The sequence below is a fragment of the Anolis carolinensis genome, chromosome 3 (assembly GCF_035594765.1).
Source record: "Anolis carolinensis isolate JA03-04 chromosome 3, rAnoCar3.1.pri, whole genome shotgun sequence".
Lineage (NCBI taxonomy): Eukaryota > Metazoa > Chordata > Lepidosauria > Squamata > Dactyloidae > Anolis > Anolis carolinensis.
This window is the reverse complement of record NC_085843.1, coordinates 113,319,914-113,341,570: the sequence shown is the minus strand read 5'-3', so window position 1 is coordinate 113,341,570 and position 21,657 is coordinate 113,319,914. Positions and strand designations below refer to the sequence as shown.

Below are 21,657 nucleotides of genomic sequence, written 5' to 3'. Positions count from 1 at the left end.
TAGATCAATAAACTGACTTCCCTAGGTAGCAAGACTTGTAAATATAATTGACTGTCTGTAGCAGATAACTCTTAGGAAGCTACAGTAAATATGTGGAAAAGATAGAGAGTTGAACAGGATTAATGGTAATTTTAATTGCATGACTGCCTTATCTCTTATCAATTTACTTGACTGCTTCTTTTAAAAAATATTTTCTAATTATATTGTTGGCTGGATTGTTAATGAAAATATGTGATAGAAATGTGACAAGAAATGCAAGAAAGAAAGAAAGAAAGGAAAGAAAGAAAGAGACATTTTCCTTTCTTTGCCTTACAATTCCACAATTCTCCAGATAGCATGACCATGTTGGCAGGATGGAAGGTTGTCCTAAGGCTTTTAATCGAAAAGAGTAACTTTTCTAATCTTCAGTTCTGATTACTGATAATGGGAAAAGATGGCATGGCTGGTGATATTTAAACCCAGCGCAAAGCATTTAGGCATATGTGAAATCAGCCCCATAAAAACATGTGTCAGTTACACAAGGTGAATGAGTACTGGAAATTGCATGGTATTACATAACATTTATTTAAACATGAGATTAGAGCTAGCTTCTGTACCTAAGGAGCTGACATGTGGAAAAACAGACACGCACTAGATATTTCACATGTTTACCTGGATTGTAGCTGGAACTGTAATGTTAAAAAAGGAAGTCACGAATCTGATAAGTGGAATAAAATGATAAACAAGATCTGGTTTAATCTCACTGCGTCAGGTTATCATCAGTGAAAATGCTTTACTGCCTTGCAGTTTATGACTCATCCTGCAGCATTTCTAGAAAAGCCTTTTCCGGTCTGTGATGAAAAGAGCCTTATGTAAAAAGTATTGGTGTCTTTTCTTTTAGATAACACACTGACATAAACACAGAAAAGTTACACTGTTCAATTTTGATGTGGCAAAGCATCTACTGTGGTTTCATCACTAAAATAGCTTGGTGTAGTTAACTTCAAAGCTGACAACTATACTGGTTTATGGGCATCAGATTCCCATAAAGAGTACCGGTAAGTAACAGCCACCTTCTATTAGCTAGTAGCAGTTGTGGCTTCTCCCCTCTCTTTGGAGAAGAACATTTCTTTGTCAAAGTAAGTGTGTGGTGTTCATAAATATAGAAATAAAGTACCATTTGTTACCAACTCAAAACTTAGTCTAATAATACAATCATTCACATATGCTTTTGTGATGCTGGTATGTTTACAAAGATATTGCCCGTTACATTCCCCTCCCTACCCTACGCTTTTAGGTGTCCACTAAATGCACAATAGGGATACATTTTGAAAATAAATTCAGCACCCAACAAAGTTTTAAAAATAAAACTGCAGTGAATGTGCATAAATTGTATCTTGTTTGTCTGAAAGCTCAATATATAGAAAAGAATGTTACTATTGTATTTTGACATTCACTTGAGCAGGAGATAAAGTGTGGCACGTGCTTGTCCTTGATATGATGTATGTAATGAATAGGTGGACATTATGTGTGTAGTTGTCCAACCCTTTTTAAAACACTTAGTGCATTCAAGTAATTTCTGACTTATGGCAATCTTAAGATAACCCTACCATAGGGTTTATTTGCCAAGATATATTGGAGAGGGTGTATTTGCCTTCCACTGAGGGCCCTTCCAGACAGGCCCTATATCCAAGAATGTGATCCCAGGTTTTCTGTTTATCCCAGATTATCGAGCAATGCGGACTCATATGCTGCTGATGCTCAGTCGTTTAGTCGTCTCCGACTCTTTGTGACCTCATGGACCAGTCCACGCAAGAGCTCCCTGTCGGTCGTCACCACCCCCAGTTCCTTCAAGGTCAACCCAGTCACTTCAAGGATACCGTCCATCCATCTTGCCCTTGGTCGGCCTCTCTTCCTTTTTCCTTCCATTTTCCCCAGCATCGTGATCTTCTCCAAGCTTTCCTGTCTCCTCATGATGTGGCCAAAATACTTCAGCTTTGCCTCTAATATCCTTCCCTCCAGTGAGCAGCCGGGCATTAATTCCTGGAGGATGGACTGGTTGGATCTTCTTGCGGTCCAAGGCACTCTCAGGATTTTCCTCCAGCACCAGAGTTCAAAAGTGTCTACCTTCCTTCGCTCAGCCTTCCTTATAGTCCAGCTCTCGTATCCATAGGTTACTATGGGGAATACCATTACTTTGACTATGCGGACCTTCGTTGCCAGTGTGATGTCTCTGCTCTTCACTATTTTGTCAAGGTTGGCCATTGCGCTCCTCCCAAGAAGTAAACGTCTTCTGATTTCCTGGCTGCAGTCTGCATCTGCAGTGATCTTCGTGCCTAGAAATATAAAGTCTGTCACTGCCTTGACGTTTAACTGCAACCCAGCTTTTGCACTTTCTTCTTTCACCTTGGTGATAAGGCTCCTCAGCTCTTCCTCACTTTCGGCCATCAGAGTGGTATCATCTGCATACCTAAGATTGTTACTGTTTCTTCCAGCAATTTTAACTTGGATTCCTCAAGCCCCGCATGTCGCATGATGTGTTCTGCATACAAGTTGAATAGGGAGGGTGAAAGTATGCAGCCCTGCCGCACTCCTTTCCCAATCTTGAACCAGTCTGTTGTTCCGTGATCTGTTCTTACTGTGGCTAGTTGGTCTATGAATGCGATTTCCTGCTTCTTGGCAGGGGGTTGGACTGGATGGCCCATGAGGTCTCTTCCAACTCTACTATTCTATGATTCTTTATAAGATTTCTCAGGAGACAGTCAAGGTGACATGGTATCCCCATACCACCAAGAACATGCCATAGTTTATTATGATCCACACGGTCGAAGGCTTTAGAATAGTCAATAAAGCAGAAGTAGATGTTTTTCTGAAACTCCCTGGCTTCCTCCATTATCCAGCGGCAATTTGGTCTCTCGTTCCTCTGCCTTTTCTGAACCCAGCTTGGACATCTGGCAACTCTCGCTCCATGTATTGCTGGAGTCTGTCTTGCAAGATCTTGAGCATTACCTTACTGGCATGTGAAATAAGTGCCACTGTACGGAAGTTGGAGCATTCTTTAGCGTTTCCCTTTTTTGGTATGGAGATGTGATGATCCATGGGCCTTGTAGTCCTGCTCAGGACATTGTAATTCCTGATGAAGATGAGAACTTGGGTTTTTTACCTTCCCAGTCTGAACTGGATTCCTCTCAGCCAGATCTTTCCCAGGCAGATCTGGGAACCTTGCACCTGCAAGAAAGTTGTCTCCCAGAAGTATGTCAAACAAGCCCAGAGCCTACTTCTCCCGTGTTCTTGCGCCGGGAGTTTTGTAAACAACAGAGAAGTTTGGATTCAGCTTCGCGCAGGAGTGCGAGGATTGCAGCTAAGAATGTAGCCAATTAAGACTGCTTCTCGTGAGAATCTTTAAGGAGTTTAACATCTGGTCTCAGAGTTTAGCTTTCGTTTCTGATTCCCAGAGAACTGCTTCGGTGGGAAAGTTAGACTCTATATAGATGTTTTACCCGCGTAGTAACTTCGCGGAGTCAATTCGTCAGCCTACGGAGCGAGTTGTGTCTGGACAGCGCGCTCCGATTCAAGCCTCGCTCCTGCTCAAGCCTTGCCTTGCTATCCAGCCTTCGCCTTGCTTCCCAGCCTTTGTTTATCTACGGACTTTGCCTTGTTTCCCAGGACCAATCCTTGCCTTGTTCCACGGATTTTACCAAGTTATTCCACGGACCTTGTTCTTGTTCCTAGTTACCTTGTTCCACGTTTTAAGCCTTGTTTCAAGTATCAAGTTATTTCCTAGCCTTGCTCAAGTTATGGACTAAAGGACCTTGTCATCTCCCCTCACTTTGCTTGGCAAAGTGAGTGTTTCGGTTATTGGATTACAACTTTGGACCTTAATATTTCATATTGGACATTATTTCTTTGGACTAATTTTGACCTTTCCTGAAAGGTCTGCTTCTGGACTATCTTTTACATTTGCTTTTACTAACTTTATATATTTCCTTAATAAAGATATTAGATAGAATCTGGCCTCTGCGTATGGTTATTGGTGCTCTGTAGCCTGGGTCCTGACAGGAGATATAAATTGATTTTTTCCAATCTGGTGGCCAATCTTGTGTTTTCTATATTTGCTGGCATATGCCATGCATCACCTTGACAGCATCACCTTCCAAGATTTTAAACAGCTCAGCTGGGATCCCATCGTCTCCTGCTGCCTTGTTATTGGCAATGCTTCTTAAGGCCCATTCAACCTCGCTCCTCAGGATGTCTGGTTCTAATTCACTCACCACACCATCAAAACTATCCTCTATATTATTATCCTTCCTATACAGATCTTCTATATATTCTCACCACCTTTTCTTGATGTCTTCAGCTTCTGTTAGGTCCCTGCCATCTTTGTTTTTGATCATGCCCATTTTTGCCTGAAATTTGCCTCCGATGTTTCTGATTTTCTGAAAGAGTTCTCTTGTCTTTCCTATTCTGTTGTCTTCTTCCACTTCCATGCATTGCTTGTTCAAAAATAGTTCCTTGTCTCTTCTGGCTAGCTTCTGGAATTGTGCATTTAATTGGGCGTATCTCCCCTATCGCTGTTTCCTTTCACCTTCCTTCTTTCTTGGGCTACTTCCAGTGTCTCAACAGAAAACCATCTTGCCTTCTTGGTTTTCTTTTTCTTTGGGACGTACTTTGTTGCTGCCTCCTGAACAATGTTGTGGACTTCTGTCCATAGTTCTTCTGGGACTCTATTTATTAAATCTAGTCCCTGAAATCTATTCTTCACCTCCACTGCATATTCAACGGGAATATTTGTGAGATCATATCTAATTGGTCTGTGTATTTTCCCCATTCTCTTTAGTCTGATTCTAAATTTTGTAATAAGAAGTTCGTGATCTAAACTACAGTCAGCTCCAGGTCTTGTTTTCACCAACTGGATGGATGTCCGCCACCTTTGGCTGCAAAGGATGTAGTCAATCTGATTTCGGTGTTGATCATCTGGTGAAGTCCATGTGTAAAGCCGTCTTTTAGGTTGTTGGAAGAGAGTGTTTGTTGTGCACATTGAGTTTTCCTGGCAAAATTCTATCAGCCTACGTCCTGCTTCATTTTGTTGTCCCAGACCATGCTTGTCTGTGATCCCGGTTATCATTTGACTGCCCACCTTAGCATTCCAATCTCCTGTAATGAGAATAATGTCTCTTTTTTGGTGTGTTATCAACTAAGTGCTGAAGATCCTCGTAGAACTTATCTAATTCTGCTTCTTCAGCAGCTGTGGTTGGGGCGTATATTTGGATTACTGTGATGTTAAATGGCTTGCCTTGAACTCGAATTGAGATCATTCTATCATTTTTTGGGCTGTATTCAATCACTGCTTTTGCAACTTTATTATTAACTATGAAGGCTACTCAATTTCTTACGTGTTCCTCTTGTCCGCAGTAGTAGATCTGGTGGTCATCTTTTGTGAAGTGGCCCATTCCAGTCCATTTCAATTCACTGACTCCCAGAATGTCTTTTTAATCTTGACATCTCACCAATAACCACATCAAGTTTGCCCTGGCTCATAGATCTTACATTCCAGGTTCCTATAGTGTGTTGATCTCTAGAACATTGGATTCGTCCTTCACCTCCAGCACCGTCGGCCGTTAGCCTTCCTTCCGGCTTTGAGCTAACAGCGTCATCACATCTGGGGCTACTTGGACTAGTCCTCTGCTCCTCCCCAGTAGCATTTTGACCAGCTTCCGATCTGGGGGTTCTATCTTCCGATGGTATACCGACATTTCTCTGGTTGTACTGATCCATGTAGTTTTCATGGCAAGAATACTGGCGTGGGTTGCCATTACCTTCCCCAGGGATCGTGCTTAGTCTGACCTCTCTGCCATGACCTTCCCGTCTTGGGTGGCCCTGCACGGTATAGTTCATGGCATCATCGAGGCACTCAAGCCCCAACATCAGGTCAAGGTAATGATCCATCACACGCGGACTCATATAATCCAGTTTAAAGCAGAAAACCTGGGATCAGATCCTGGGAGATAGGGCCTGTCTGTAATAGCTCTGAGTTTTGGAGCGTGTGACCTGGTTAGGGTCATCCAGCATGTTTCCACGGCTGAGCAGTGAATTGAACCCTGATCTCCTAGTCCATATCCCAAAGCATTACATCAGGGATCCTCCTATCAAGGCCTGCATGGCTGAATCTGGCCCGCCAAGGTCTTTTAATCAGCTCCTGACACTATCGACACGCATGTGGTGGTGACAGTAAGTGTGTGGGTATAGTAAGGGCAAATGAATGTGAGTGGCAGCGATTATGGAGGTGATGGCGGTATATGTGTGTGTGTGGAGGCTGCGGCGAGTGTGGTGAGGGCGTGGCAGGTGCGTGGCAGCGGTGGCAACAAGTGCGTGATTGTGTGTGTGCAGCAGTGAATATGTGACATGGCCAGCTCACAACACATGCACTCCTTATGCATGCACCCACACACAATTAAAGATTGCCCCCCAACAGTCTGAGGGACCATGAACTGACCCTCTGCTTTAAATGTTTGGGATCCCTACATTACATCATGCCTGCTCTCCCTTGATGCTTTAGTGACTTCATAATATTTTGCAAATGTGGGTGCCTAAAAGATCAACAAGCCTTTAACAATTTTCTATATTGTCTCTCACAATTGTTTGATATTAAAAGTGATGAGGAAGATTTGGGGGAACACAATGGGCCCTTGGTATCTGCTGGGATTTGGTTCCAGATCCATCTTGGAACTCAAAATCCATGGGTAGTTAATTCTTATTACTATTGTATATTTATTTGAGTCTGTTGGGCTTTAACTGCTCTGGATCAAAGCTATGGAATTATGGGGGCTATAGTTTGACAAGATCTTAACCCCTCTCTGCCAAAGAAGGCTGGTGCTTCACCAAACTACAAATCCCAGGATTACACAATATTGAGTCATGGCCATGAAACTATAGATAACCCCCCTCAAATAGGGGCTCCAGGTACAGCTCCTGAAGCAACTTCCCCTTTTGCTTTGGCTGAGCACTAAGATTACCATATAGCCGAATCTAATGTGCACCCTAATTTTGGCAAGGCAATTTAGCCAAAAAAAGGTGATCATTAGGTTTGAGTAAATAGATGTATAAATAATACAATAAAATGGCTAACATAATATGGCTAAAATCATAGTTTGCTTTTGGGATTAAATATATATATATATTCAAGCTGTGAATGCTTGATTCCATGGATGCAGAATCAATTGATAGAAATGTGGGTACAAGGAAATATTTAACATGTAGATTGTAGAAGGTTCCAATTCTGTATGAGTAGCATCTTCATAAGCATGTTATGTAATTGAAATAATGCAATAAGCTTCATAAGCTCATTACATTATTTTACTAAATAGTGGGGATATATTTATCACACTTTTGCTGCATCCTTGAATTTCTATTAAGGTACAGAAGCATAAGTATGCATTTTTCTAGCACTTGATAGGATGGGTTTATCAACTGGCCATAATGCATCCAACATGGAAAATGCACCCAAAGAGAGCAGTCAATGCTTCGAAGTTATTTTGGAGCACAGTGAGATTTTTAGTAACCAGGTGCATACTAGTGACCAATGTCTGACGGAGAGATTAGAATTTATGAGAGAGCAGCCTTCTCTTTAGCATCTTTTCATCTGTGATTTGAGAGGCTGCTATTGTGCAGAGACTTTACTGGAGCTTTCCCAGATAACATTTCCTTTAAATTTTACTCTAGAGATAATTATAAATACTATCAGTCAGTACTAAGAGAGAACAGGTTTTTTTAAAGGGTGATTTTTTGATGCTGGGCTTGAAAACCTGAGTGGATCCAAGAGAAGAGTGCTGAAATGGAATGGAACAAAGGATTCCAATGTACAGAGCAGGCATGGGCAAACTTCAGCCCTCCAGATGTTTTGGACTTCAACTCCCACAATTCCTAACAACCTGTTGTGGGAGTTTAGGTCCAAAACGCCAAAGTCTGCCCATGCCTGAAATGGAGGCTTTTGTTTGGCTTTTGCATATGCACATGCAGAGCACACTAAAAAGGAAGGATTAAATGGGAGTTTTGAGAGTATAGAATTTGTAGTAAGAGTGTACTGGCTCTGATGGTATATTTGTACCATTATACATGGAATGATTCACAGATATTGCTGGTACCAGGATTGCCTGATAGTACTGGGGAAATCGTTGACTACTTTTAAAAAGGGGTTTTCCCTATCTAAATTGCTATAAATACATCCCCTGCTATGTATTGGATTCCTAGATAGCTTTGTGTGCTTTGAACTTTTGTTGCGTTTCCCAGCAGGCTGTCCTGTTGCTGGAATAGCAAATAGCTATCTTCTCTTATGATTTTTTTTTAATCTTCACCCAGTTTGCTTTAAGTGTCTCTGAATGTGAACTACTTAGGAGCTAACATTCTGTGAGCTTTGCTTTGTTAAATTGATGTAAGAATAGTGTCGGGGATCAAAATGGATCAGACCATGTAAAGCTAAATTAATTGTGCCACCCAGTTGATCTGAAATATACTGAAATAAGGGCATCTGCATAACAGTTCAGAAGGAACACTCCCCTTTCTCCAATCCGTTGTATTTTTGGGAAGGTGTGTGGGTGGATTATGCTTTACTTGGAGCACCGTTACCTAAGAATAATCATGTGGCTATTTAAAATATAGGCAGGTGTTTCATTTTAGTTTTTAAATCACAGTACAGTGAGTGCTTTCTGGATCCGTAATTTCCCTTGACCACAGATCATACCCTAAATAATCAAATGAAGGTGACATTAACATGGATACACTGAAGCATTTGGATTCATGTCACTACCATTTACAAATATGGGGTATGATTGGAAGTGTTTTATGTTAATGCATGGAACTGAGCCCCCATGGATCAGTGAGCCCATTGTATTGAAAATATATTGCAATGAGGGGATATAATTACAGTGAGTCCTACATAGACAAAACTAACAAAAACAAAGGAAATCCTTCCTTTAATGTAAAGAAAATAAAGACATTTAAGCAAAGGGATGTTTTATCAGAATCCTATAAGTTTGGCTCTAATTGTGAAACCTATGCTAAAAGTGGTTGGATAATTTTAGCACAATTGTTGATGGGCCTTCCAGTTTCAAATACCAGCTTTATTATTATTGCCATGTCAAAAGTCAAAATAAATAATTTCACTACGTAATATAGGCAATGATCCATTTCCATTCAGTGCCATTTTTCAAACAAGGACTCTTTTGCAGATGCAATTATACCTGCAATGTAGTCTGGAGCCAGAGATGATATTACTGATAATGTTTTAAAAATGTAGAGAAACTGATTCAGAATGCCAAGGTTCTAAAGTCTGAGTTCTGTAACCTACTAATAAGGTTTTTCTTTAAAAAAAGTCTTTTGTTTTGCAGTATATTCACTAAATGCATTTACTTTACCTTTTATCCTCATCCCTTTTTGTTAATATCAGTGTGATAGTGGCAAAATATCTTATAGAGCTATTAAAGTCTGTGTCTGTAATGTATATGGAACACTTGCCATTCTAACTAATGGTAAGGCAGTTCCACTTGTTTGTAAAGTCTCCTATCAGAGAATCTTTTCTTGGTGAAATTGTGGCTTTTGGTTTTAGTAGTGTTACTTGATTCCATACTAGGTTATCGCGACTTAAGGTGTACAATTCTGTCAGCGTTATATTGTGTCAAATGTCCAAGTGTAAATTAACAGTTATACTTTATTCTTCTGCTTTTACCAAGATGCTCTTTTCAATATATTTTACTATATTTACTACTTTCAACGTAAGGCTTGTAAATTAAGAATAATGCTGCGTCTACAGCCAAGGGCATTAATTTAACTAGGAGTATATACCATTGAATTAAGTGAGGTTTGGTTCCAACATAGGCTTTCCTTTTAGCTGTCTTCTGACCCTTTCAGTTTTCTTAGTTCTCAGTGACTTAGTCATCTTTTTAAAACACACCCACTGCTGTTTTGCACTAAGCTGCTGGCTTCCTCTCTACCACGTGCAGCTGAATGAATCCTTTACTGCAGCTGTTTGGTAATTAATACAAAAACAGGCTCAGTGTCAGGCTATTCAGAAGAGAATGTTTCAATCCAGTTTGTGATTACTTTTTGAAAGAAATGTATTGTTCAATACTTAATAAATCAAGCATGCCTCAGAAATATATGCATATCTATTCGTGTTGCACATTGGAAGTATATCAGAGCTTTCCAAATGCCTTTGTTAGTCTATTAAGGGAATATGTTTAAGCTATATTGGGATGTTTTCGATTGCAGAATATTTGTTAGGTTTTATGCAATTTTGGTTTTTATTTTAGTCATATATATTATAGATCACTGTGAATAATAGAGTAGAAAGTGAGATATAAATGTTTTAAAACTGTTCTGTTTTCAGTTGATTGAAGTATCATATCTAATAATTTACTGTATAGTTGGCCCTCTGTATCTACAGATTCTGTAAAATAAATAAATAAATAAATAAATAAGCTTAAGTTGGCATTTTATAAGCACACCACTGTATATAATGGGACTAGTATCCATAGATGTTGATAATATCCACAAGGGTTTCTGGAACCAAAACCTAATAAATAGCAAGGACCCACTAGATTTTCTTTTGAAAGCTGCTAAACATTTTGACTTGGCATTTTACAAAAGGACTCTTAGGATTCAGTTCCCTAAAGGAAATACTAATGAGTAGAGATTAGTCAATAATCTGTTCTCTGTATGCAGTTTTATATCTCCATTTGCTAAAGGGAGATCTGATATTTTCTGCTACTCTTACTGAGAAAAGTTTTTTGCATTGGTCCACAAAGGAGATTCCCTTCAGCCAGTGGTTCTCAACCTGTGAGTTCCCAGGTGTTTTGGCCTACAACTCCTAGAAATCCCAGCCAGTTTACCAGCTGTTAGGATTTCTCGGAGTTGAAGGCCAATACATCTGGGGATCCACATGTTGAGAACCACTGCCTTAAGTCATCCATGTGTACTCCATAGCAGAGTGCTGATATTCTGAATTGATTGTCTAAACTGTTAATGTGCAACATGAGTAAAAATAAGTTTTAGCATATATTCCACATAGAGTACTGTGTTAGATGGATCTCAGTCATAAGAAAATGTTCATAATACAGCCTTTGTAAAAAAAAAAAGGTTTCTTTCCCCTCTTTTTGGAGGTACAAGAATTAACTGCCTTTGATAGAGGATCTAAAGCTCAGTAGTAGAGCACATGGTTTTGTATTGTAATAAGTCCTAAGTTCAAATTGCTTTAGTTAAGAAAAAAATGTTACGTTTGGTTAATGGATCTGAGAGAGTACAGTATATACACCAGACATCTGTTGCCATCACCTCTACTGCTCACGTGTGTAAATAGTTTGGACAAAAGCATGTTACATTAGATATAAAAATATTTTTTCACACTAGGAGTAAATGGTTTTGTCTTCTTGCAGTGTGTCCTGCTACCACAGAGTCTTTCCCTATTTCCTTCCCCAGTTAGAAAGGTTTAGCCTGCATTATATATAGTTATTGTGGGAGGGATCCAAAATTAGCCCCTTTCCCTTAGCTTCCTTTTTAAGAGCCCTGCCCAGAGGCAGAACCTTGCAGCCAGTCCCAGCTACACCCTTGGAGTCAGCCATTTGTGTGTGTGTGTGGGGGGGGGGGGGGGGGGGGGTTGGAGGAGGCTGGAGAACACTGTTTTAGGGTATCTAGAGCTGAAACTGATATATTTTACATCAACATCTGGTGAGGCATAGATGTAATATTTTCAGCCACTCATCTTTCTGAACCATTTATTAATTCCATCTCAAACTGAGAAAAATATTTTCCACATTTTTGGATATGGCTACCAGCAGTACTCTTCAAGAGAATTCTGATAATTTTCTGTGTGAGAGTAAAGGTCTCACTGTAGTCTTCATCATATCCTTGACTTAGCCTTTAGCCACAAGTCTTGCTTTATATCTCTGAATCTCTTTTCCTGCTTTGTAGTACAGAGTCAGACCCATCTACAGCCAACCACATTTTTTCCTTTTGGCAATTCTGACAATGTCAGTGTCTCATTTCTTTATAAAGATTGCATCTCCTCATTAGCTGTTTGCACCCACCTCTAAGAATCTGAAGATCCACATTAAGAGGGGCATGTTAGAATGAACATATATTTATGGCAATACTTATACCCCAGCACAACAAGAATTACCCAGCTGCATAAAGATGAGAGCTACTGACAGTCTCTAGGTAACCATTAACTCCCACTGCATGATGTTCTTAAAGCACGTGTACTCAGCAGAACAGCTGATTTCAGAGATGGCAAAACGTGATGCTTCTGAAAAAGGAGTGGGTTGATCACTTCCTCTGTGCCATTTCAAAGCACAAAACATAGTTGCTTGCTTTGTGGTCACATATGCCCATAATAATATCTTTAAGCTGTGACTCCAAATTTTATTTCAAGTAGTTGATTGACTTCTAAGTGGGTGGAGTGGTAGCACAAGATGATAAAAAAAGCAAAGTCAGCCATATACATTAGTTGACATTGGAATCACAGAACCCCCATGAAGTGAAAAACTATGAATAAAAAATGCTCCTTTTATAGCCCTTTCCATCAGTTTGTTCTCTTTAGCAGCTCTAGGTTCTCCAGTGTGACCCTAAGGTCAAGTTCTAACAGATGTTGACCATAGTCTGGAAGACTTAGAGATTCCCTGAGAAATAATTTAAATCCAATCTGCTAATAATCAAATCTTTAAAAACCAAACGTGCGAATGTTGAGGATGGACCACATATATCTGGCCGCTGTAAATGAATCCAAGTCTCCAGGGCCAGATCAACTTCACCCAAGAGTATTGAAGGAACTAGCGGAAATTATTTCAGAACCACTAGCAATAATTTTTTAGAGTTCTTGGAGAACGGGGGAAGTCCCAGCAGATTGGAGGAAGGCAAATGTGGTCCCTATCTTCAAGAAGGGAAAAAAGTATGACCCAAACAATTACCGTCCAGTCAGCCTCACATCAATACCAGGCAAGATTCTGGAAAAGATCATTAAGGAAGTGGTCTGCAAACACTTAGAAACAAATGCAGTCATTGCTAATAGTCAACACGGATTTACCATAAACAAATCATGCCAGACTAATCTGATCTCTTTTTTCGATAGAGTTACAAGCTGGGTAGATGCGGGGAATGCTGTGGATGTAGCCTATCTGGATTTCAGTAAGGCCTTCAACAAAGTCCCCCATGACCTTCTGGCAAACAATCTAGTCAAATGTGGGCAAAGCAAAACTATGGTTAGGTGGTTCTGTAATCAGTTAAGCGAACGAATCCAAAGGATTTTTTTCATCCTGGAAAGAAGTCACAAGTGGAGTGCCACAGGGTTCCGTCCTAGGCCCGATTCTGTTCAACATCTTTATTAATGACTTAGATGAAGGGCTAGAAGGTATGATCATCAAGTTTGCAGACGACACCAAATTGGGAGGGATAGCCAATACTCAAGAAGACAGGAGCAGAATCCAAAAAGATCTTGACAGATTAGAGAGATGGGCCGAAACTAACAAAATGAAGTTCAACAGGGACAAATGCGAGATACTCCACTAAGGCAGAAAAACTGAAATGCAAATATACAGAATGGGGGACATCTGGCTCGACAGCAGTACGTGTGAAAAAGATCTCGGAGTCCTTGTGGTCAACAAGTCAAACATGAGCCTATAATGTGATGCGGTGGTGAAAAAAGCCAATGGGATTTTAGCCTGCATAAATAGGAGTATAGCATCTAGATCCAGGGAAGTCATTCTGCCCCTCTCTTCTGCCTTGGTCAGACCACCTGGAATACTGTGTCCAGTTCTGGGCACCGCAGTTGAAGGGAGATGTTGACAAGCTGGAAAGCATCCAAGAGAGGGCGACTGAAATGATTAAGGGTCTGGAGAACAAGCCCTATGAGGAGCGGCTTAAAGAGCTGGGCATATTTAGCCTGCAGAAGATTAGGCTGAGAGGAGACATGATAGCCATGTACAAATATGTGAGGGGAAGTCATAGGGAGGAGGAAGCAAGCTTGTTTTCTGCTGCCCTGGAGACTAGGGCGTGGAACAATGGCTTCAAACTACAGGAAAGGAGATTCCACCTGAACATTAGGAAGAACTTCCTCACTGTGAGAGCTGTTCGGCAGTGGAACTCTCTGCCTCAGAGTGTGGTGGAGGCTCCTTCTTTGGAGGCTTTTAAGCAAAGGCTGGATGGCCATCTGTCGGGGGTGCTTTGAATGAGATTTTCCTGCTTCTTGGCAGGGGGTTGGACTGAATGGCCCATGAGGTCTCTCCCAACTCTATGATTCTATGATTCTAACTCTCTTGCCCCCTTCTGTGGGGGCCCATATATGTATAGTCAGTTAAAGTAACACATAACAGAGTGTAAGTATTGAAAACAAACCTCATCCGTAGAATTGAATTAAATTTGAGAGAATCTATTGAGCACTCTATCAATGCCTGGGAAATACAGCATTACAGAATGAATCAGAAAAGTACCATACTGCAGAATTTCCCAGTGCCAGGTGAATTTGATCAAATGTGAGGGCAGCAGCTAGTTCATATATTATACCAAAGTATACCATGCATCCTGATCTACAAACCCATTTCAAGCTATCATTTCCAGATGCTAAATTATAAAAGAAATAATTGTCAATTGATAGTTAAGTCTTTCATAGCCATGGAGCATCATGATGTTTGGATTGAGATATTGTTAAAAGGAAAAGCTTCCTGACATTGTTTTTTTTTTTTTGCCTTCTTTGTTATAGTGTGATTGAACCAAAGCACAGGCAAGTAATTTGCTGACTTGTTGATTATAATTGCCTTTCCCTTGTCTCTTAATCAAATAAAAACTTTTTTAATTGTTCTGCTAATAAGATCTTTCAACACTTCTATCACCTTCAGTCAATATTGGACATAATGGGACTCGAAGTCCAACAGGAAGGTGTTAGCTTGGGGAGGCAGCTGTTGTCATCGTATCACTTTAACCTGAGGTTCCTTTTGTTTGTGAAAGAAGATTTTTTTTGAGTAAAATGGCTGTAGTTGTGCATACCACATCTAGCTTTGTCTTCTGCCTTAAGCACTTTTGGGGGCTTGCACAAACTTATTTAGAAATTGTACTTACATGTATTTAAACATCATGTAAGCAGTCTCTGTAAATGAAACTTTCCTTATAAACTTGGATAAACCCGTTTTCCTCCGTCAATGACGTTAAACAACATGTTGAAAACTGTTGTTGATAATGCTGTATCTTCCTTGATTGTCACACTGGTTACATGAGAATTACAAGTCTTCTTTGACAAGGTGTAGGAATCTTTCTTTTTGTATTCATTTCATCAAAACACATGAAGGAAAAAGGAAGTAAGCTTCCCAATTATGATTCCGAACCACTAGCTTGAGGATTTTTTTTTGTTAACCAGGGATAAGGAGTAGGAATTACACATGCATTTCCCGAAGACTTTTTTACCGCCTCCAGAAACCTCATAAGAGGCTAGATTTTTATTGTTGCTTTATTTTGTTGCAAGAAGTGATGAAAATCTCTCTCTACAGTTTTTCAGAATATACAGTTCTGCTCTAAAATAAAGCATGCCCACCATGTATTTTATTAGTATTATATTTAAAATAATGGATTCTTTTAAATTTTGTTATGCACTGTTCAACTTACTCTACTGTTTATATGCATTTGCTTTGGAATTACTCCTATCTTGAAATCAGTGGGAATATGCATGTGTTGGAATATACTGTCAGAATATTGTGGATAGTTTATACAACTTGTTGTAGGGCAGGGGGAGGATGCCTTCCAGATATTTTGAATTATAGTTCCTACAATCTGTTACCTTTAGTCATGTTCAGTGAAGCTGGTGGGAGCTGTAGGCCAATGCATCTCAGTCTTTGGGGGAGTTGTTTCGTTTTGTTTTGCCTATGTGCCAAGGACCAGTACTTAATTTTGGTCACTGATTACAATTTGTTCTTTCTTTCCTGGAAACTTATTGTGGACCAGCATTGGTCCATGGGCCATTACTTTGGGTAGCACTGCTGTGGACCAATATGGAGAGCTAAAGATTATGTTTCCAGGTTCAATGGTAATGATGTGCAATGCACACATAAAGGACTCACAGATGATCCACTAATATAGTTAAATAATTCACATTCGTGAATTTAGAATTATATCCCTGCTTGGGCACGAAATCCTAAAGGACTGCAATTCCCAGACTCCTAACCAACTTAGTCAATGGCTGAAAGTTACAGTCATAGGTATTTTTCCAAATTCCAATCCCAGTGTTAAAAACCAATGGTCAAAACATTTTAAATATGCTATTTTTTGCTCTTTTTGTAAAAAAAAAAAAAAGATAATGTGCTCACGATAGGAAGGGAGAGCTCTTATTACAGCCACTATAACAAACCCTTTCTTCACTTTGGTGTCTTGTAATTTGATTAGAGATATGTGGGGCCATTAGATGAGAGTGTCTGCCAAATACATTATTTTTCTAAAAACACAAAGTCGCTTAACTAGAAAAAAGTTTGATTTTGTCTCTTTCTGAAGAATGAGTGGCAATAGAGGCCTTGTGATAAGTGATATGAGTGACATTTGGGAAAGTGAGTGGGTAGCATCAAAATTAGAATTTGGAAAGAGAGAGAGAAGAATGATGAAAAGTGTTGGGTTTTTATATCTGCTACTTTGTATTTTTTTTAGAAGATGACTGGTTGTTTTAGATATTGATGTGTTAAAAGAACAAGTATTTCATTTCATTATTTTAAATACCTGTTTTCACCTCCGGGGAGATAGAGCAGAATATAAATAAAGTTTTATTATATTGTTATTATCTATGTGGATTTGAAAGCTGACAGATTTCACACACATATGCCTTTGAAGTAGTCAACTAAGGATTTAAAAAGGAAGGTCCTAGTGTTTTCTACAAATCGGTTGCTGCTGCATCTGATGTTTTAGAGTGTTAGAAAAAGGATGGGCCCATTGACTCAAAATTATATAGTGACGATTGCCTTATTCCCGTTTAACTGTTGACTTAAAATAGTTAAGCATAACCCCCAAATTCACAACATAAAAGATTAAATTTGTAATTAAACTATCAAAAATTAAAATCTTGTAAAACCATAGACTATTAAAGGGAATAGAAATTTCTGCACAGTGTGCAAGATCTGCTGGAAGAAAAAAAGTTTTTGTCTGCCTGCAGAAAGATCACAAGGAGGATAATACCAGTCTGTGCAAGGGAGTTCCAGCCATATGCAAAAATATGGTGGAGGGTGGGGTGGGGGGTTGGTTGGTTGGTTTCTGGCTGCCAAAGCACAATTTGTGCATGAACCACAGTCAACCCTCCACATTCAAAGGGTTAGGGGTACAAGACTCCCATGTGAAAGACTGAAAATAATAAAATGGCTATTTTTTTCACTTGAGAAAACATCTGGCATTAGAACATAAAATCAGAGGACCTAGAGATTTCTAGAGAGATGTTCTCTCTGTAAATCTCTAGGTCTTCAGGCATGATTGCTGAAAATTGACCGTAGAGGATCTAGAGATTTCTAGGTAACATTTTTTATCAAATGCATGAATGATAAAATCTGCAAAACCACAAATGTGAAAGGACGACTGTCCTCTTGTCAGGTTATCCCTGAAGCTGGCCTAAGCACTTGGAGCTGCTTTGGCCTCCTGTTACAGAGCATCATCTAGGAGTACACCCTAGCAACGCCTCTTCTTCAGGAGGCATGTAACCATCCATCCACTTCCTGTTTCATTTTCTTACCTCTTTTACTTGTTGCATGTTGGAAATATGTTTTTGGTGGGTCCTGGGAGGCAAAAAGTTGATTTCCAAAACCCTAGATTTTGCCTAGCCCTGCTGCAGGAAAAATCATACCGGTAGTTATATCAAATGATCTCCTTTTTGGATAGTTCAGCATTTTCCATTCTTTGAATAGTTTACATGATATGACAAACTACTGTATGTCGATTAATTTGTTTTCTTGTCTGAATTCAGGTGTGTGTGTGTCTAAGAAATTTAGTGATAACTAATTTTTTTGGAGTAACAAACCATTAGAAATCCTATACTAAAATGTGTTAGAAAACTATATTATGTAAGTCAGAAATAATAATAAAAGAAGTACTTGAGTGATGTCTGGGATGTGCATAAAAGTTCAACTGTCATGTTACTGATACTCAAAGCACCGTTGCTTCCAGGCTTTCTGTGTCTGCAAAGAAAAAATCTTCAGATTTGAGTAAATTGGTAGGCTTACCTGGAAGAGTGAAATGACCTCCTTACTGGTTTTTATGTTTCTAATTTTGGCAGGATTGTTGTTACACTTATCTCAGGTATATGCATAGCCAACCTTTTAATTGTCCTAGAAAATTCAATGATTGTTTGTACAATATTAAAACTACAAAAATTAGTAAATATAGCTTTGTGGCTGAACCGTCTTATTCTTACAAAGTTAATGTATCTTGTAGGAACTGACAGTATTTTAAATTTGTGTGTTTAAATAAAATATATTCACCTTAATTTTGCTTTTTTTCTGTAGGCTCCTAATTCCAATTCAAACCTCAGTACTTTTTCATAGCTTTACATGACATTACATTAACTACTCATTTCAAACATAACCAAAAAGTTTCAGTAACATGTTCTCATCTTCTTGTATTTCAGCTTCCTGTAAATGTGTGTTAATAGCACAGCGGGCAGAACTTTTTATATCTATGAAGAATTATCAACAAGCTTTTTATGATGCAGAGGCACTCTGCCAAAAAAACCCCCACTGGCCCAAGGTATGTGCAAGTTGCCAAAAAGTAAGAGTGGAGGGTGGGTATAATAGGAGTCTGTATTTGCACACGAGTGCATTAGAAATGGTTTTTAACAGCAATTTAGGAAAAATGCCTTTATGTGTAAAAAATTATGGCCAAGGAAAATTCTTACGGTTTATTGTCTTGGGGAATTTTCATACTGTGTCATTTAATTGTAGTTTGGCACTAAGTCTAAACCTGCATAAATCAAGTATGGTAGATTGGGAGAAGGCAGCTGTATAAACCGTGATTTCAATATAACTTCCTTCGTGAACTGTAGATGAAGGTAATTACAGTTTGCCATAAGTTGCCAGGCGATCTGAAGGCACATGCCCACAGATTTTAAGAAATGTTTCGGCAGTTTACGATGGCAACAATGGTAACTAAGAGTTATGTCTAAAATGTACCACTATGCTGAGGTTCTGAATCATTCTGGTTAATCCAATTTCAACAACAAAATCATATTTTTAGTATCCACAGAATTGAATTTTCAAAGTTTAAAGGAATCAATTATTAATATATTTTAAAACCATTTGTCACAATTTAGATTTAGTTCTCAAATAAACTTGCACCCTCCAGATATGTTGTACTAGAACTCCTGTCACATTAGCCAGAATGATAATGGTTCTTGCTAGTCAAAGAGGGTGGAAACATAATTTGGAAAAGCACTAGTTCAGATTTTATTATAAAACTCAACTGTGTGTCCTCCATTCCCTTTATCTCCTTTTTCATCTCTTTGTATTCAGCCTCATTTTGAAAGAATGAAGTTCTTATAAGATTTAAGGATTGACTTGGAAATTATAATGCATTTATTTATTTTGTGTATGCATGCAGGGTCATTATGTGAAAGCACATGCTCTTTCTGGATTAGGAAGGATTGAAGAAGCATTGAAGGAGTTTCTTTATTGTGTTGCCTTAAATCCCGAGTGGAGTTCAATGAAGTTAGAGGCCCAAAAGGTAAAGGCAGTACAAAATTTCTGTTTGATGTGTATAGTCTGTGTGTGTGTTTATATTTGTTGGGCTCACCAGTTGAATAATGTTTTGACTGAAAACTGGCTGAATACAACATGTGAGCCTACAGCTCAGGTGTTACTCAATCAGTTGTTAGACTAGGGGTTTTTTTTGTCATAGAATGGTTCTTCCTGGCATATAAGCTTATGGTATTTAGTACTAGAAATTTATTCTCTAATAACTTAATTCAGTCTAATGAAACCATAACTACAGGGGCTATCTAGTCTAATTCCCTGCCGTGTAAGACTACATATTTAAATCACTTCTAAAGCACTATTTGTGTAAGTCATTTATTTGTTATTTAGAAAAGAATATTTGATACACATAACTGGTTCAGATACAAAATGTGTTCATAGGATTTGGGGGGGAAGATAATTAAGAAGCGAGAAAGCATGAGGTTCTGTTTTTCTGAATGATTGACTTTCTATTGGTTTGTTTTTCTATGGATACACTAAGCTGTGAATCAACATTTTTGAACTTATGTGTGCTTTTTTTTTCTAGATAATGTGCGACATGTTTTTTCCAGCATTTGAAAACGTGCACGATAGTCTAACAACACCTTTTTGTAATCGGACTTCTTATACAAGGTTGAAACCTGCATTTCTAAGTAGCATAAATACACAGTGTTCTGGAGAAGATGGATCATCTGCAGAGAGTTCAAAGGTAAAGACTTGCATAACATATACACTAAAAATAAAAACTGGAAGTCTGAATGTAACCTGCTTGCTTGAGTACTCTTTTCATTTGTCCTTGGAACATAATGTAGGCTAGTATGTTGTTTGCCTAATCAGTTTCTAGATGAGTTGGGTCTGTAATACTGGATTTCAAAATAAACTGATTAATAATAGAATATGAGAAAATAATTTGTTAACTGAAATGTGTAATTGTATTGCATGTTCTGGAGCTCTTTTTAATAGTACTGGGAAAGCTTACTGTTTGTACTAACTACGTAGTCAATAATAATAATAATAATAATTATTATTATTATTATTATTATTTATACCCCGCCACCAACTCCCAAAAGGGATTCGGGGCGGCTTACAAAGCACTCGTAATATAACAATACATACGGTGCAATAAATACAGATACATAAATATCAAAGGGAAACATAATTCACATCATCAATACATAATAATACCACAGTAAAATCAATCAACCCTAAAATACACATCAATAAAATGGTATGGTAATTATAGGCATAAAATGAATAACAACCAACCAGTCTTATAAAGCGCTTTCAGTGAGAAAACGAATGGGTCTACAATTTGAACGTTCTGGGCTCTATATTTATTGGAAAGCTTGGTTAAAGAGCCAAGGTTTTAGGTTGGACTGAAAACATTGGAAGGTGAAGGCCCACCTAATTTCCCTTGGGAGGGCGTTCCAGAGCCGGGGAACCACCACTGAGAAGGCCCTCTCCCTCGTCTCCACCAACCGTACTTGTGAAGGCGGTGGGACCACGAGGAGGGCCTCCTAGGTGGACCTCAGAGTCCGTCCCTGTTTGTAAAACGAGATGCAGTTGTGAAGATAGGCCTTTTATTCTGGAAAAGCTCTTGAAATAACTTTCAGATTTATAATAATATTTTTAAAATATACCCTTAGTGCTAGAAGCCAAAGTTCTGCTTTATTTCAGCAGTTATGCAAGCAAGCAGAGCTTTGCAATTATTTCATTGACCTGGAGTAGAGGCGACAAACATGCTGCTTTCAAGATATTGTTGGACTGGAATTTCCAGCATTTGCCATTGACTGTGTGACTAGGGCTTCTGGTCTGACAGTATCTGGAGTCTGACAGTATCTGGAGGGGTGGGATATATGTTTCTTTTTAATGTAAATAAGACACATAGTCCAATGTAATAAAACTAGGGTGAGGAAATGGTAGAAGCAATATTTAGCATAGGTCATGGAATAAA

The 21,657-nt window shown here is 38.9% G+C and overlaps 1 protein-coding gene across 1 annotated transcript in view; it reads left to right on the top strand.

Annotated features, from left to right (window-relative positions):
• The window catches only part of lonrf2 (LON peptidase N-terminal domain and ring finger 2), a 44,170-nt gene that overhangs the window by 6,217 nt on the left and 16,296 nt on the right, over positions 1-21,657 (top strand). Inside the window, exons 2-4 of the mRNA XM_003227132.4 lie at positions 18,605-18,723; positions 19,573-19,695; positions 20,251-20,412. Of these exons, the coding sequence (XP_003227180.2) occupies positions 18,605-18,723; positions 19,573-19,695; positions 20,251-20,412 (404 nt within the window). The remainder of the gene's footprint in view (positions 1-18,604; positions 18,724-19,572; positions 19,696-20,250; positions 20,413-21,657) is intronic.